The 15,299-nt window shown below is 37.2% G+C and overlaps 1 protein-coding gene across 2 annotated transcripts in view; it reads right to left on the bottom strand.

Annotated features, from left to right (window-relative positions):
- KIFAP3 (kinesin associated protein 3) overlaps nt 1-14,804 on the bottom strand; it is a 194,726-nt gene extending 179,922 nt beyond the window's left edge. For both annotated transcript variants that reach the window (XM_037825375.1, XM_037825374.1), the window contains exon 1: nt 14,544-14,804. In XM_037825375.1, coding sequence (XP_037681303.1) covers nt 14,544-14,575 — 32 coding nt within the window. In that variant the 5' untranslated portion in view covers nt 14,576-14,804. The remainder of the gene's footprint in view (nt 1-14,543) is intronic.
- Nucleotides 14,805-15,299: the final 495 nt, after the last annotated feature.

The raw sequence follows: 15,299 nt of genomic DNA, 5'->3' as shown, positions 1-15,299 counted from the left end.
CAACAGAAAGACAAAAAACCCAATTAAAAAAATGGGCAAAAGACATGAACAGACACTTTTCTGAAGAGGAAATACAAATGGCTCAAAAACATGAAAAAATGATCAACTTCACTGGCTATTAGGGAAATCAAAATCAAAACCACAATGAGATATCATATCACACATACCAGAATGGCCATTATCCAAAAAACAGAAAATTCAAGTGCTGGAGAGGATTGTGGAGAAAGAGGCACACTTATTCACTGTTGGTGGGAAAGTAGAATCACACAACCACTTTGAAAGACAGTGCGGCAGTGTCTCAGGAAGCTAAGTATAGATTTGCCATATAACCCAGCTATTCCATTACTAGGTATATACTCAGAGGAACTGAAAGTTAAGACGTGAATGGACATTTGTAAACCAGTATTTATTGCGGCATTATTCACAATAGCAAAGAGATGGAAACAGCCCAAATGTGCATCAACAGACGAGTGGATAAACAAACTGTGGTACATACACATGATGGAATATCATGCAGCTGTAAGACAGAACAAAGACATGGAACATATAATAAAGTGGATGAACCTTCAGGACATCATGTTGAGCAAAGTCAGCTAAAAACAAAACGACAAATACTGTACAGTCTCACTAATATGAAGTAACATTAATAAGCAAACTTTGAGAGTTAAAAGCTGATAAGACAGGCTACTAGGAGATAGAGGGCAGAGATCAGGCACTTGATGCTGAAGGACTACAGAATGTTCAGCAGGATTGATTGTACAGATCCAGAAATAGATAGCTTAATACTATGTAATGGTAGCATAATATTGTAACCACACTGAACAAAGATGTCCATGAGTAAAGCTGAAAGAGGTGGGCTAGGGACATGAATGACACCTGAGGTAGAGACAGGAGATAAAGACTGGGACTGTTTAACTTAGCAAAAACTGGAGTGGTCAAGGACTTTGACTAAAAACTGTACAAATCTAAAACTCTTCTTGCATGTGGGAGAACAAAATGTCAACCATGCAGAGTGTCGGAAAGGGGATGGTATTGGGGAAAAATATAATCAAGGCAAACTGGAGTCTATGATCAACAGTAACACTGTAATATGCTTCCATTAAATGTAACAAAGGCAATATACCAAAGCTAAATGTGTATGCGAGAGTGATATAAGGGAGGGATATGAGATTCTTGCTAGTGGTGTTGCCTGACCCTACTATTATATTGTATGGTATGATATTTTATTTTTTCTTTTTACTATCTTTTTTATTATTCATTTAAAAAAACCTTTTTTTCATAGTTATCAATATGTTCAAGTGTTTGACTCTGATGATAAATGCACAACTGTATGATGATACCATGATATTGTGGACAATTATATGGTTTGTAAATGTAGCTCTATAAAATTGTATGGAAAAATATAAACAGGGATAAAAGTGCTGGAGAAAATGTAGAGAGAATGTACATATTTACTGTTGGTTAGGAGGTAGAATGGCATAGCCTTTCCGAAGGACAGTGTGATGGTTCCACACAAAGCTAAGTATGTGGGTGCCATAAGGTCCTGCAACCTCATTAGGGGGCATTTACTCGGGGGATCTGAGAGCAGGGACATGAATGGACATTTGCACAGTGGTGTTTATGGAGAGAGTGTGCGTGATTTGCAATAGGTGGAGGTAGCCTGGGAGTTCATCGACTGAGGAACAGGGTGGTGACCTGCTGTGTGTGCATACAATGAAATATTGAGCAACTGTGAGAGGGAGTGAAGCTGTGAGACACGCAAAGAGGTGAATGGAACCTGTAGACAGCATTTTGAGTGAACTACACCAGAAACAAAGGCAAGCACTGTAATGCCTTAGCAGTGTGAACTGACCGCAGTGTATAAACTCAGAATTGAATCTTAGAGCACGTCCTAAAAGGGGAATGATTATTTTAATGGTCCCTGGACTGTGAGCTCTTACAGCAGTCAAATCTATTCCTGAATTATAATGGGTGTCTCCAAACTCTGAGATGCTGATCCTTTTGTGTATGGCCTGGTTGGTCTCTGGAACATTGGGTGCCTGTGTTACGCCTGAAACTCAGAGCTAGAACTCAGCAGATATGAATGTCAGTATTAGAACATACAGCAACTGTTAAAAAAGCTGAAAAAGAGCCCATACTTTGACTAGAGATAAGAATGAAGCAGATGTGGTTGGGACTGGGGGTGACTGGGCCGAAGGGTAAAGGACAATACTGACTGCATTTTAAAACCTCAAATTCCATGTTAGACCAAGTGAAGAGATGGTTAGTTGGTGCAAGAACCGTATTTCCTAAACAATTTAACTCGTACAGTTTGTTCAAATACCATAATTACATGGAATTTTAATAGGAAGTGAGACCTGGTAGGTTTGCATAGGTTAATGTGAAATAGAGACACATCTCGGGGTAATGTGAGCAGAGAATAAAAGTATATATGCAGGGCCCCCCTTTGGAGCCAGAGGGAAATGCAGAGGTGTTGGGCTTCCTCAGCTGGATTGTTGCTGATGTTCTCACAAACATTGAGGACTGGCAGTTTGATGTGCCAAGCCCTCTTATCACAGGACTTGCCCTTATGAAGCTCATTACTGCAAAGGAGAGGCTAAACCTGCTTATAATTGTGCCTACGAGTCTCCCCGAGTACCTCTTTGTTGCTCAGATGCGAAATGAAAAGAAACAAAGTTTCAGTGGCTGAGAGATCCTAATGGAGTAGAGAGTTCACTCTGGTGGGCACTCTTATGTACTATATAGATAATCCTTTTTAGGTTTTAGTGCAGTGAAATAGCTAGAAACAAATAACTGAAACTATCAAACTACCACCCAGTAGCCTTGACTCTTGAAGACAATTATACAGCAATGTAGCTTACAAGGGGTGACAGTGTGATTGTGAAAGCCTTGTGGATCGCAGTTCTTTTGTCCAGTGTATGGATGGAAGAGCGGAAAAATGGTGACAAAAAACTAAATGAAAAATAGGGTGGGGAGGTGACTCGGGTGTTCTTTTGTACTTTTATTTTTTATTCTTTTTTTCAGTTTTTCTGGTACAAGGAAAATATTTGAAGGATGGATTGGGGTGATGAATGCACGGCTATGTGGTGGTGCTGTGGAAAACTGATTGTACATTTTGGATGACTGTATGGTATGTGAATATATCTCAATAAAAATGAATTTAAAAAAAAAAGCCATCACAGGCTCTGACTGCTGCTGACACTTAGAGATGCTTGGAGATGCAAACAGAAGTACATTTAGCTAAGAGATGAAGCCCAGAGTTTGCCCTGGGGTATGCTAAGACAGGACCCCTAGGTGCTTAGAGAGAAATGTCCTGAGAGAAAGAACCAAGAAGGCACAGGAACTGAGAGAGGAGCTGGAACACAACCCGGGATCAGCAGACGCCAGACATGTGCCTTCCCAGCTAACAGAAGTGTTCCAATGCCATATCCAATCTTCAGTGAAGGTACCCTATTGTTGATGCCTTAGTTTGGACACTTTTATGGCCTTAGGACTGTAACTTTGTAACCTAATAAACTCCCTTTATAAACGCCAATCCATTTTTGGTATTTTGCATAACAGCAGCATTAGCAAAATGGAACAAGTTGGTTCTTTGAAAAGATCAACAAAATTGACAAGCTTTAGCTATAGTGGCTATAAAAAAAGAGAGATAAGATTAAAATCGCTAAAATATGATTAATATTAAAGTGGAAACATTCCTTCCAACTTTCAGAAAAAACTTAAGAGTATATTGTGAAAAAAAATGTGCACCAACAAATTAGATGAACTATATTAAATGGGCAAATTCCTAGAGACACACAAACTACCAAAATTGACTCAAAAAGAAACAGAAAATTTAAATAGAACTATAAATAGTAAAAAGATAGATTCAGTGACCCAAAACCTCCCAACAAAGAAAAGCCAGGTCCATATGGCTTCACTGGTGAATTCTACCAAACATTTAAAGAATTAACACCAATCCTTCTCAAAGTCCTTCAAAAATAGAAGAGGGGGGAACATTTCCTAACTCATTCTATGAGGCCAGCATTACATGATACCCAAACCAGATATAACAAAGCACCAGAATACTACAAAGCAATATGCCCTATGAATATAGATGGGAAATTCCTCAACAAAATACTAGCAAAATGAATCAAGCAGCATATGAAAAGGAGTACACATGATGATCAAGTGGGATTTACCCCAAGAATACAGGTTGATTCAACGTAATAAAATGAATCAATATAATACATCACATTAATGAATGAAGGCAAAAATCTACATAACCATCTCAAATGATTCAGGAAAAGCATTCAAAAATTCAACACCTTTTTATGATAAAAAGCCAATAAACTGGAATAGAAGGAAATTTCCTAAACATGACAAATGTCATACATAAAAATCCATGGCTAGCTCAACAAAGAAAGACTGAAAGCTTATCTTTAACATGAGGAACAAGACAAGGATGCCTGCTTTCACCATTTTTGTTCAGCATTGCACTGGAGGTTCCAAACACAGCAACTAGGCAAGAAAAATAAAAGGTATCCAAACTGGAAGGGAAGAAGTAAAACTCTCATTATTCAGAGATGACATGATCTTATATCTAACAAACCCTAAAGAATAAACACACACACAATTAGAACTAACAAACAAATTCAGCAAAGTTGCAGGATATAAGATAGATACCCCCCAAAATCAGTTGTATTTCTAAACACTAGCAATTAACAATCTGAAAACGAAAGTAAGAAAACCGTTCCATTTACAAAAGCATCACAGAGAAAAAAATACTCAGGAATAAATTTAACCAAGCAGGTGCAACTCTTGTACTGAAAACCACAAAACATTACTAAAATAAACTAAGTAATAACCCAAAGTAAATAGAAAGACATCCATTTTCATGGACTGAAAGACTAATATTGTTAAGATGGCAATAATCCCCAAAGCAATCTACAGATTCAATGCAATCCCTATCAAAATCCCAACAGCCTTCTTTGCAGAAATGGAAAACGTGATCCTAAAATTCATATGGATATACAAGAGATCCTGAATAGCCAAAACAATATCAAAAAAGAACAAAGTTGGAGGACTCACACTTCCCGATTTCAAACCTTACTACAAAGCCACAAGTAATCAAAAGAGCACAAGGATAGACATATAAATGAACAGAATAAACTTGAGAGTCCAGAAATAAAATCATAATCTATGGCCAACTGATTTTCAATAAGGATGCTGTGCCGGTCTGAATGTATTACGTCCTCCAAAATGCCATTATCTTTGATGTAATCTTGTGTGGGCAGATGTATCAGTGTTGATTAGATTGTAATTCTTTGGGTGTTTCCATGGAGATGCACCCAGCACAACTGTGGGTGATGATTGTGATTGGATAATTTCCATGGTGGTGTTAACCCACCCATTCAGGGTGGGTCTAAATTAAATCACTGGAGCCATATAAATGAGCTGACAAACAGAAGGAACTCAGTGCAGCTGAGAGTGACATTTTGAAGAGGAGCTACAGCCAAGAGGGACACTCTGAAGAACACCCAGGAGATGAGAGAGTAGCTGCATATGAGAGACAGTTTGAAGATGGCCGTTGAAAGCAGACTTTTTGCTTCGGAGAAGCTAAGAGAGGGCAAATGCCCCAAGAGCAACTAAGAGTGACATTTTTGAGGATCTGTAGCCTAGAGAGGAACATCCTGGGAGAAAGCCATTTTGAAACCAGAACTTGGAGCAGACACCGGCCACGTGCCCTCCCAGCTAACAAAGGTTTTCCGGACACCACTGACCATCTTCCAGTGAAGGTACCCGATTGTTGATGTGTTACCTTCAACACTTTATGGCCTTAAGACTGTAACTTTGTAACCAAATAAACTCCCTTTATAAAAGCCAATCCATTTCTGGTGTTTTGCATTCCAGCCAGCATTAGCAAACCAGAACAGATGCCAAAAGCATTCAGTGGGGAAAAGAACAGCCTCTTCAGTAAATGGTGCTGGGACAACTGGATATCCACATGTAAAAAATGAAGGTGGATCCTTATTTCACATCATATACAAAAGGTGACTGAAAATAGATCAAAGACTGAGATTTGAGAGCTAAACTTAGAAAACTCTTAATAGAAAACACAGGAACAAATCTCCATGACTTTGGATTTGGCAATGGTTTCTTAAATATGATACCAAAAGCACATGCAACAACAACAACGAAAAAAAACAGATGCAATAGACTTTGGATTTGGCAATGGTTTCTTAAAGATGATACCAAAGGCACATGCAACAACAAAAAAATAGATGCACTGGACTTCCTCGAAATTAAAAATGTGTACATCAGAGGACACTATAAAGAGGGTAAAAAGACAACCAACAGCATGGGAGAAAACATTTGGAAATCATACATCTGATAAGGGTATTGTATTCAGAATACATGAAGAAAGCTTACAACTTAACAACAAAAAGACAAATAACCCAATTTAAAAATGAGCAAAGGATTTAAACAGACATCTCTCCCAAGCAGCTGTACAAATGGCCAATAAGCACATGAAAAGATGATCATTAGGGAAATGCAAATCAAAACTACACTGAGATACTGTCCTATTTAGCTAGGGCTGCTATGATCAATACCACACAGTAAGCTGGCTTATGCAACAAGAATTTACTGTCTCACAGTTTGGGAGGCTAGAAGTCCAAATTCAAGGTGTCAGGCAGGCCATGTTTTCTCCAAAGTCTGCAACAGTCTACTTTCTGGCAATTCTGTCACATGGCAAGCTGTCTCTTTGTGTACTTCCTGCTTTCTACTTCCCTGTCCAATTTCCTTTACTTATAAGGACTTCAGACATATACGATTAAGGCCCACCCTCATTCGGTTTAGCCAAACCCTAATTAAAAACATCTTTAAAGATCCTATTTACACATGGCTACATATCCACACTCTGATTCACCTTAACTAATAACATATCCAAATATCCTAATTACAAATGTGTTCATATCCTCAGGACCTGGAGTTAAGACTTGAATATGTCTTTTGTGGGTCGTGAGAGGAACAGGATTCAAGCCTTAACCGATACTGTTTCACTTCACTATGATACCCATATTTTTAAAAAAATAAAGAAAAAAATGGAAAATAAGGAGTGTTAACAAGGATGTGGAAAAAGTAGAACCTTCATACTGTACTGGTAGGAATGTAAAATGGTTTAGCCATTGTGAAAAACAGTTTAGTAGTTCCTCAATAAGTTAAACATAGAGTTACCATACAGCCAAGAAAAATTCTACTCCTAGTTACAGACCCAAAAGAACTGAAAACAGGTGTTCAAACAAAAACTTGTATATGAACCTTCAAAGCAGTTCTATTCACAATAGCCAAAATTTGAAACAAACCAGAAGTTCATTAACAGATGAATGGATAAATGAAACACGGCATATTCAGAAAATAGAATATCAATTAACTATAATAAGGAATGAAGTATTGATACGTGCTACAACATGGATGAACCCTGAAAACCTTAAGGTAGGTGAAAAAAACCAGACACAAAAAGCCACATGTTATATGATTCTCTTCATATGCATATCCAGAATAGGAGAATTCAGACACATAAAACAGATTAATGGTTATTAGGGGCTGGCGGCAAGGGGAGAAAGGAGCGTTACTGCTTAATAGATACGGGATTTCTGTTAAGAGTGATAAAAACATTCTGGAATTAGATAGTGGTGATGGTTGCATGTTATTGTGATTGTACTTAATGATACTAAACTGTACACTTTCAAATGGTTAATGGGTTATGGGGGTAAATTTCTCATTATGTGTATTTTACCACAATAAAAAATGCAAAAGAAACACAACAACAATAAAAGCTATTAGCTAAGAATTTTTCAAATCAGTGAAAGACATTAAGCTATTGATTCAGGAAACTTAAGAACCCCAAGCAGGATGATTTCAAAGAAAATGACACATATATGCATCATAATAAAACTGTAGAAAAAGATAAAGGAAAATTTGGTAAAAAAAAAAAAACAAAAAAAAAAAAAACTAATCAGATAAAAGCATTACCTGCAAAGGAACAACAAACAGATTGATTCTGTGGGGGGGTCCGGGGCCTGGGCCCCCTCTCCTCCATAGTGATTTCACATAGCCACAGCCGCCTACTTGACCAGGACAGACATTAAAAGTCATCAGACCTCCCCAGAGGAGGAAAAAATGTATTGTTAACAAAGCATTGAAACTCCCCTAACCTGATCACTGTTGATAACAAATCTCCACACCCTTGGGTCACAAGACACTGCCAAAACTCTGTTCTTACACCCTCCTGGTCCTAACCCTTATAAACCACCCTCTGGCATCCTCTGCTTTTGCGGTGCACTAACTTCCATCCTTCCAGGCCCCCTGCCACCGTGGAACAAGCCATCTTTTCTAAGTAACTCCTATTAAATTCACGTTTAACTCTGTGTCTACATGTTCTTGGTCCTAGGGCTGAGCCGGGTTGTGACACACTGATTTCTTGATTAAAAAAAAAAAAAACCTGAATCTAGAACAAAATAGAATATTTTCAGAATGCTGAAAGAAAATAACTCCCAATCTAAAATTCTATACATTTTATCCTTTAAGAATGAAGGTAAAATATATTTTTGCAGACAAAGAAATAAAACAAACAAGAAACCAAACAGTACTAAAAGGTGTTCTTCAACAAGAAGGAAAATGATCCCAGAAAAGCAAGTCAGACATGAAAGAATGAAAAGCAATGAAGAAAAAAATGGATCAATATATGAGTAAATCCAAATGATTTACTTACAATAAATAATATTTTGTGGGATTTAATCTGCTTATATACTTAAAATACATAACAAAAAGAGCATAGAATTCATGAAGTAGGGAAACTGAATTAAAGTATTCCATGGTGGTGTGGAAACAGAATTAAAGTACTGAGAAGAGACTAAAAGTACCAAGTAATAGTCAACTTTGATAAGTCAATGTTGAATGTTGGAATCTTTATGATAACTACTAAAAGAAGGTTTAACTACTAATTACATGGATGTTTGCTTTGCAATAATGCTCTAAGCATTTATGGTTTATACACATTTATGTGGGTATATATTTTACATTAAAAAAATTTAAAGAAAAGTACATCAGTTCTCTAGAGCAACCAAATATTCTTGGGAGGCACAACAAATTACCCATTTTTTTTTTTCTAAAATAAAATTATATTCTGAAGAAAACCAAAAAGAAGTAAAGTAGAGCTAAGTTACTAGCCTTAAGACTTAAACATTTTCTCTGTTTGGATTTTAAATGAAACTCATAACCAGTTCTGACAAAGAAAGGATATTCCCACAGATGGTACAAAAAAAAAAGCACTGTAAAGGTTACCTGTAACAAAAATAAAAGCAGCAAAGCAGCAAAAGAAAAGATAAGCACCACAACCCCAAACTGTCTAAGTAATAGTAGATTAAACTTCTGATCGTGCCATCTCTTTCAGCTCATAAAACTTCAGTGGTTCTCCACTTAAAAATGTGCAAACTCCTACTCCTGGAAATACATCACAACCTACATTCAGCCTGATTAACCACCTACCTTTCCTCACAAAACATGCACTTCTCCAAATTCAAATAAGATATTTCATTTGCTGAACTGTTTATTCTTCAAGGCCCAGTTTCAATTCTGTCCCCTTTAGGAAGTTTTCTTTGATCTTCCTACTCAGCTATAAACTCTCCTCCTGATTCCATAAAGCTGTTGGTGTCTATATATTTTGCCATGAATTATGGCCATGCACATGTCTTTATTTTCCTAGTCAGACTATAACTGGAAGACAGGACATATGCCTTTTTCACTTTTGTACTGCTCAAAGCCAAAAATTGCACTATACATGAAAGACTCTCAATAAATATGAAATAAGATATCACAGAAGTTATTTTTAAATATTTTTATAATACCAAACAAATACAGTAAATTGAGGGAGGAAATGGAAATGGAAATGGTACCAAACATGATTCAAAGTAAAAAATAACTGAAGCAATGAGACAGCTTAACAACTAAAAGCAAATAATTTAGAGCAAATAATTTCTTGGATTTAGACATCCTCATAATTGTATATGATTCAAAATACTTGAACAATTTTATTGATTTTAAAGATTTCTTATATATTAGGGGTCAGGAGGCAGGGGTTGTACTCTGTTCCACTATTTCCTTCCATCTGGAGGAAGCTTAATTATGTTAGCACTCCTGGCTTCTCCACCACCTTTTACTTCCTTCACCCTCAGGGAAGGAACTGATTTCCTCCCTCCGTCCTCTTAGAAACAGCCCTACATCCAGAGAGTAGATCTCTTCTAACTCTTCCTTGCTGATTGCAGAGGGTGGATGTTGAAAGAGGAAGGAGGGTCACCCGCTACTGGAAGGAAGGGGAAGCCCACTGCCCAGGACTGCATTAGTCTAATCCTTAAATTAAGTTTTAATCGATGTTCTTGCCTACAGATCTATGCTATATTTTCTAAATCTAGTCTTTATCAATAATAAGCAAGATATTTTAGCCCTCATTGTGTTGTCTTTCAACTTGTTCAGAACTTGAAGAAGAGACCTACTACTTAGGCCTCCTCAAGAACCCCAAATTATCAGCTGGTGAGAAATTCTTACCACTAATTATATTTTATAACGTGAAGTAGAAAGATAAAGAAACTATTAATTCATACTTAAGTACTCACTAAGAAATTAATCATTTCCCTTCGTCATCTCCATATCCCTTTCTGAATCATCCCACAAAACTTCCTGCTTTTCTTATTTCAGTGAACGATAATACCATCTAAACTATTTCTAAATTAATTCATAACCCTGGACTCATTCTAACTCTTACTTTATTGTCTGCCACATCTAATCAATAATTAAGTCCAAAAATAGGCCACCTCCTAAAAATATCCATTTCACTTTTCCTTCACTGCCACTTTACCTAGTGTAGGTCAAGTCAACTGTCACCTGAATTAATGCAATCAATTGCAGTAACAGCCAGAGTAATCATTTTAAAAACTAAGTTAGACCGTGCCATTTCTCTGCCTAAAACCCTTTAGTGACTTCCCACTGCTCTTAGGATAAAAATCTAAAATTCAGTTCATATATAATGGTCTATGTATTATTGGGATCACATTAATCTATATTGCCTCATCTCACACAGCTCTCATTTCTGTAGCCCAGCTGTCTTTTTTTCCTCCAATGTACCTTATTCCTCTCTAATTTAGAATTTTGCTATATAATGTTCTTTTGGTCTGTCCTCTATCCTTAACCAGCTTCTCATGCAGCTAACTCCTTTTCATCCTAAAGATTTCAGCCTACGTTAAACTGTAAAGTTCCTCAAGGAAACCTCTCCTTTCCCTCAAGATTAAGACAGATCCCCTTGTTATATGTGCCTTATGCTTTCAAGATTAGTTACATCCTTTTATTATATTCATCCTATACTTATTTCACAGAGCACTTATAGATAACAAAATAATTACTTCTTTTAATATACCATTTAAAGGATGTATTCCTTGCTAGATTATAAGCCTCATTAAGGCAGGTACAATATGCCTCATTTATCTTGTACTTCTTAGTCATTCAAATAACTATTGAATGAATGAAGGAATGAATGAGTATTATTCACTCTTAAAATACTTCAATGGTTTCCCATTGCTCTTGTGATAAAGAGGCAATTCTTTATTTCAACTCATAAATACTATGTTATTTGGCCCATGTTCCAAACACTGTGCTTGGTGCTGGGAATAAAACAAGAATATACATCGTACCTTACCCTTATGAAGCTTACAAACTATCAGGAAAGACAAACAATAACAATAAAGTGGTAAAAGTAAGGAAAGACTAGGTATTCGTATTAAGAGAATCTAGCAGGTGTATATGGCCTGTGTGGGGTGAGACTCAGGAAAAGGCTTCCTGTAAAAAGCAATATTTAAGCTAAAACAGGAAAGATGAGGAGTTAGCTGAGTGAAGAACAAGGCATATTCCAGACAAAAGGAAGGAACATATAGGAACCAAATATTTGAAATATATAGAGATCTAAAAAGTTATTTCTGTAAGGCTGAAGTACCAAATTACTTGGGGTTACAAGGCAGGAGCAGAGAGACAGAAAGTTGAAAAGGTAGGTGTTCTTACTCTAAAAGCAATGGAAAGTCATTAGAGTTTTAAATGAAGGCAAAAAAAGAAAAAAATCACTGGATATAATTGCATATTTATTTGTTAGTATATCTCACTAAGGATATCTATTTGGTCATATCCCCAGTGACCAGAACAATGCTAGGCACGCGCCACTTATTTGGTTAAGTATTTATTCAGTGCTACTGAATCAAAACACTAACCAGTAGCAGAACAAAAAAATGAAACCCAAGATTTCTGATTCTATAATCAGTTACACATGTAAACATATACAAATATTACATAAGCATACAGAGAGACTAGAGATTCCTCAGTCACAGCAGACAATGAAACCACTGAAATTCAAATATGAGTGAATCAATTAAATTGAAAACATATGGCTGACTTATTAAATGCAAAATATAAAAGTCAAAATATTTCAATGTTAGATTGTATATATGGTAACAGAATAAAAACTAAAAAAAAAGAAAAAAAAATCCATGGAACTACACTACACAAACAGTGAAAACCCTAAGGTAAACCACGGACTTTAATTAATAGTACAATTATTAAACTGTGCTATCATCAATAGTAACAAATATCAACACCAATTCAAGGTACTGGTGGTGGGGAGGTGCCTGGGAATCCTGTATTTTATGCATGATTGCTCTGTAAACCAACAACTTCTCTAATGAAAAAAAAAAAAAGTCAAAGTAGTCCAAAAGGAACAATATCAAAGAACCAATAATTAAAAGGGAAGTTTCTGCCAGACATCATAAACCTGTACAGGTGCCTGTCCATCAGGCCATTATCAGTATCTGTTACGGATTCTTCTAATCTGAAAGCAAGAAATGCAAACGTATTGTTCTTTATATGTCAAAGTTAGACAAAATTGAGAAATGTTTTTCAACCTTTCCACATTCTGACCTTCTTTTACTTCAAACACTTCAGTAACTGTTTCAGTTTAATCTCTCGAACTCTACATAATATGGCTTATAAAATAAGCAATAGGTTTAGACTTACAAGTTATAGTATGCCTAAAGGCCCATATTGATAAAATAATCCTAAAAAAACTACTTTCTGGCACATGGAATATGTCTGTGGTTGAGTGGCTCCCTGATCAATGACCCACTGAGGACGGTAATGGGAATACTACAGTAAGGACTCTTTGCTCTAGAACAATCTTGAATTTAAAGTTGAAAGAGAAAGAATTTAGTTTTTTCTTCTGTCATAAAATTTTTCAATCAAGATATTTTAAAGATCAGTGTAAGCAAAATTCAGCTAGGAAATCAATATTGACCATATACTTGGTATAACTAAATATTCATAATTTTTTTTCTTTTTTACTGTTAAAGATTGGCTATTTGCAAGTTTCAGATATAGTTATATATAATGAGAATAGGCAATACAGGCTTCAGTCCTGCAAAGACAGTGTAGTTGATTATTTATTTTATTATAATTGTTTGCATTCCTTTTAGTCTATTAATGCTTGGAAGATCTATGATGATCAGGGTCCTTCCAAGCCAAGATAATTATATTTAGTAAAAGAATATTATGAATTCAAGTAACACCACCACCTCACATGCATGTTTTATCTTTTAAAAGTATTTTCATATTTGGTTCTCCTATCTCTCAAAAGGTAATATTTGTCCCATTTTCAAATGAGGAAAATCTGCCCAAAAGAACACAAGTGACTTTGACAGGGTTAATGACCAAATCAGTGACAGAGACTTAGCCAAAAATGGAGAGTCCTAATTAAGATTTTTTTTCTGTTGAATCACTGTATCTCTTGGACCAGTGACAGGCATCCTGGGATGACCTTATCTTTGACAGGAGTTAAAAAAATAAACCCAGATTACAATTTTCTTTAAAGAGGAATTCATATTACAAATATTTTTAAATTAAAGAAATTATGCGCTGTTCCACTTCAGTCTCCTGAACAAACCTCTTAATTATAAATCTACAAAAATTACATTGAATGTATGACAATCAAATGGATGAGGAAAGCAGAAACAGCATGTAAAGCAACACCTCAGTCCAGCCTCCCATAAAATAAAAGCCACTACTTCTTTCCCCTTTATCACTGCAAAATCCCAGGGCAGTGAACCCCAAACTGGAGACAGAAAGTGGAGGCAAAAGAAGACTTCATTCCCAAGGCTCCCACCGGGATATTTAGCAGGGGCAAAAAAAAAAAAAAAAAAAAAAAAAAAGAACGCGGTTTACCACCCCGAACCCTCAACAATATAGCAAAGAAATTAATTTCTGTGTCATCACGGCCTCCGCGAGCCTGGCAAGTGAAGGGCCCTTTCCTCATTTTCCCTATTCACCTATTCCCTCCCTTTTCAGTGACTTCTCTCCCTGCCTCCCATCCTCACTCCTAAGCGTCTAGCTTCGCCCAGTGACATCTCAGAGCTAACCCAAGAACATCTTCAGGGCCCCGGCGGGCAAGGTAGAACGGAGCCTTGGGGAGTCACCTTTTGAGGTATCTGGCGTCCTCCCCTTGCATGGCGGCGGCGACGGCGGCGTGGGAGGGAGAGGGCTGGGGGTATCTGAGGGAGGCCGGTGGGGCTATTTCCGGGGACGGTGGCCAAAGCACCCCCACACCCAAAGGTGATGACAGTCCGGGGGCCTGCAAGGCGGGGCGGCAGCGGCGCTGTGGTTACCACGGTGAGGTCGCCGGCTCCTCCCACAGCTCCTGGGCCACAAAACACTGGAGCTGCCCAGACCCGCCCAGAGCCTCCTCAGTCGGACTGCTTCAAGGCGCATGCGTCTTCTCGGCAGCCCCGATGTGCGCAGGCTCAGTAATGAAATGCTGGCCTCTGAGACTAATCTGACGCACCAGGAGCGGAGCGTGGTTTTTGTGCTGATTTGAGTCTGTAGTTGAATGGTTGTCTGGTCACCGCCCTCTTGAGGATGGAAATGGAAAGGATTCTCCCAGTGAGCAGAACTGAAATTTTAGGGCCTTAGCTTGAAAGGAGGGAAGGGAAATCTGTTATTCTTTTAATTCGAGAATGCTATAATGCAGTGCAGCTTTTGGCTAAAAACTTGTAAAGTTTGTATTTTGGGACATTGTGGAAAAGATTCTACGTTAATTGCACCGAGAAGCTCTAACTTGTGGAGGTAGTATGACCCTACTACAAACAGTATAACCTAGTACAACCTTGAAAGTCCCATTTCCATTTTGTTATCCTAAATCTAGAATACACATTTTTTCCAACATTTCCACAATT

The sequence above is a fragment of the Choloepus didactylus genome, chromosome 2 (assembly GCF_015220235.1).
Source record: "Choloepus didactylus isolate mChoDid1 chromosome 2, mChoDid1.pri, whole genome shotgun sequence".
Taxonomy (NCBI): domain Eukaryota; kingdom Metazoa; phylum Chordata; class Mammalia; order Pilosa; family Megalonychidae; genus Choloepus; species Choloepus didactylus.
The sequence above is the reverse complement of the archived record's forward strand: the minus strand, read 5'-3'. Positions and strand labels throughout refer to the sequence as shown.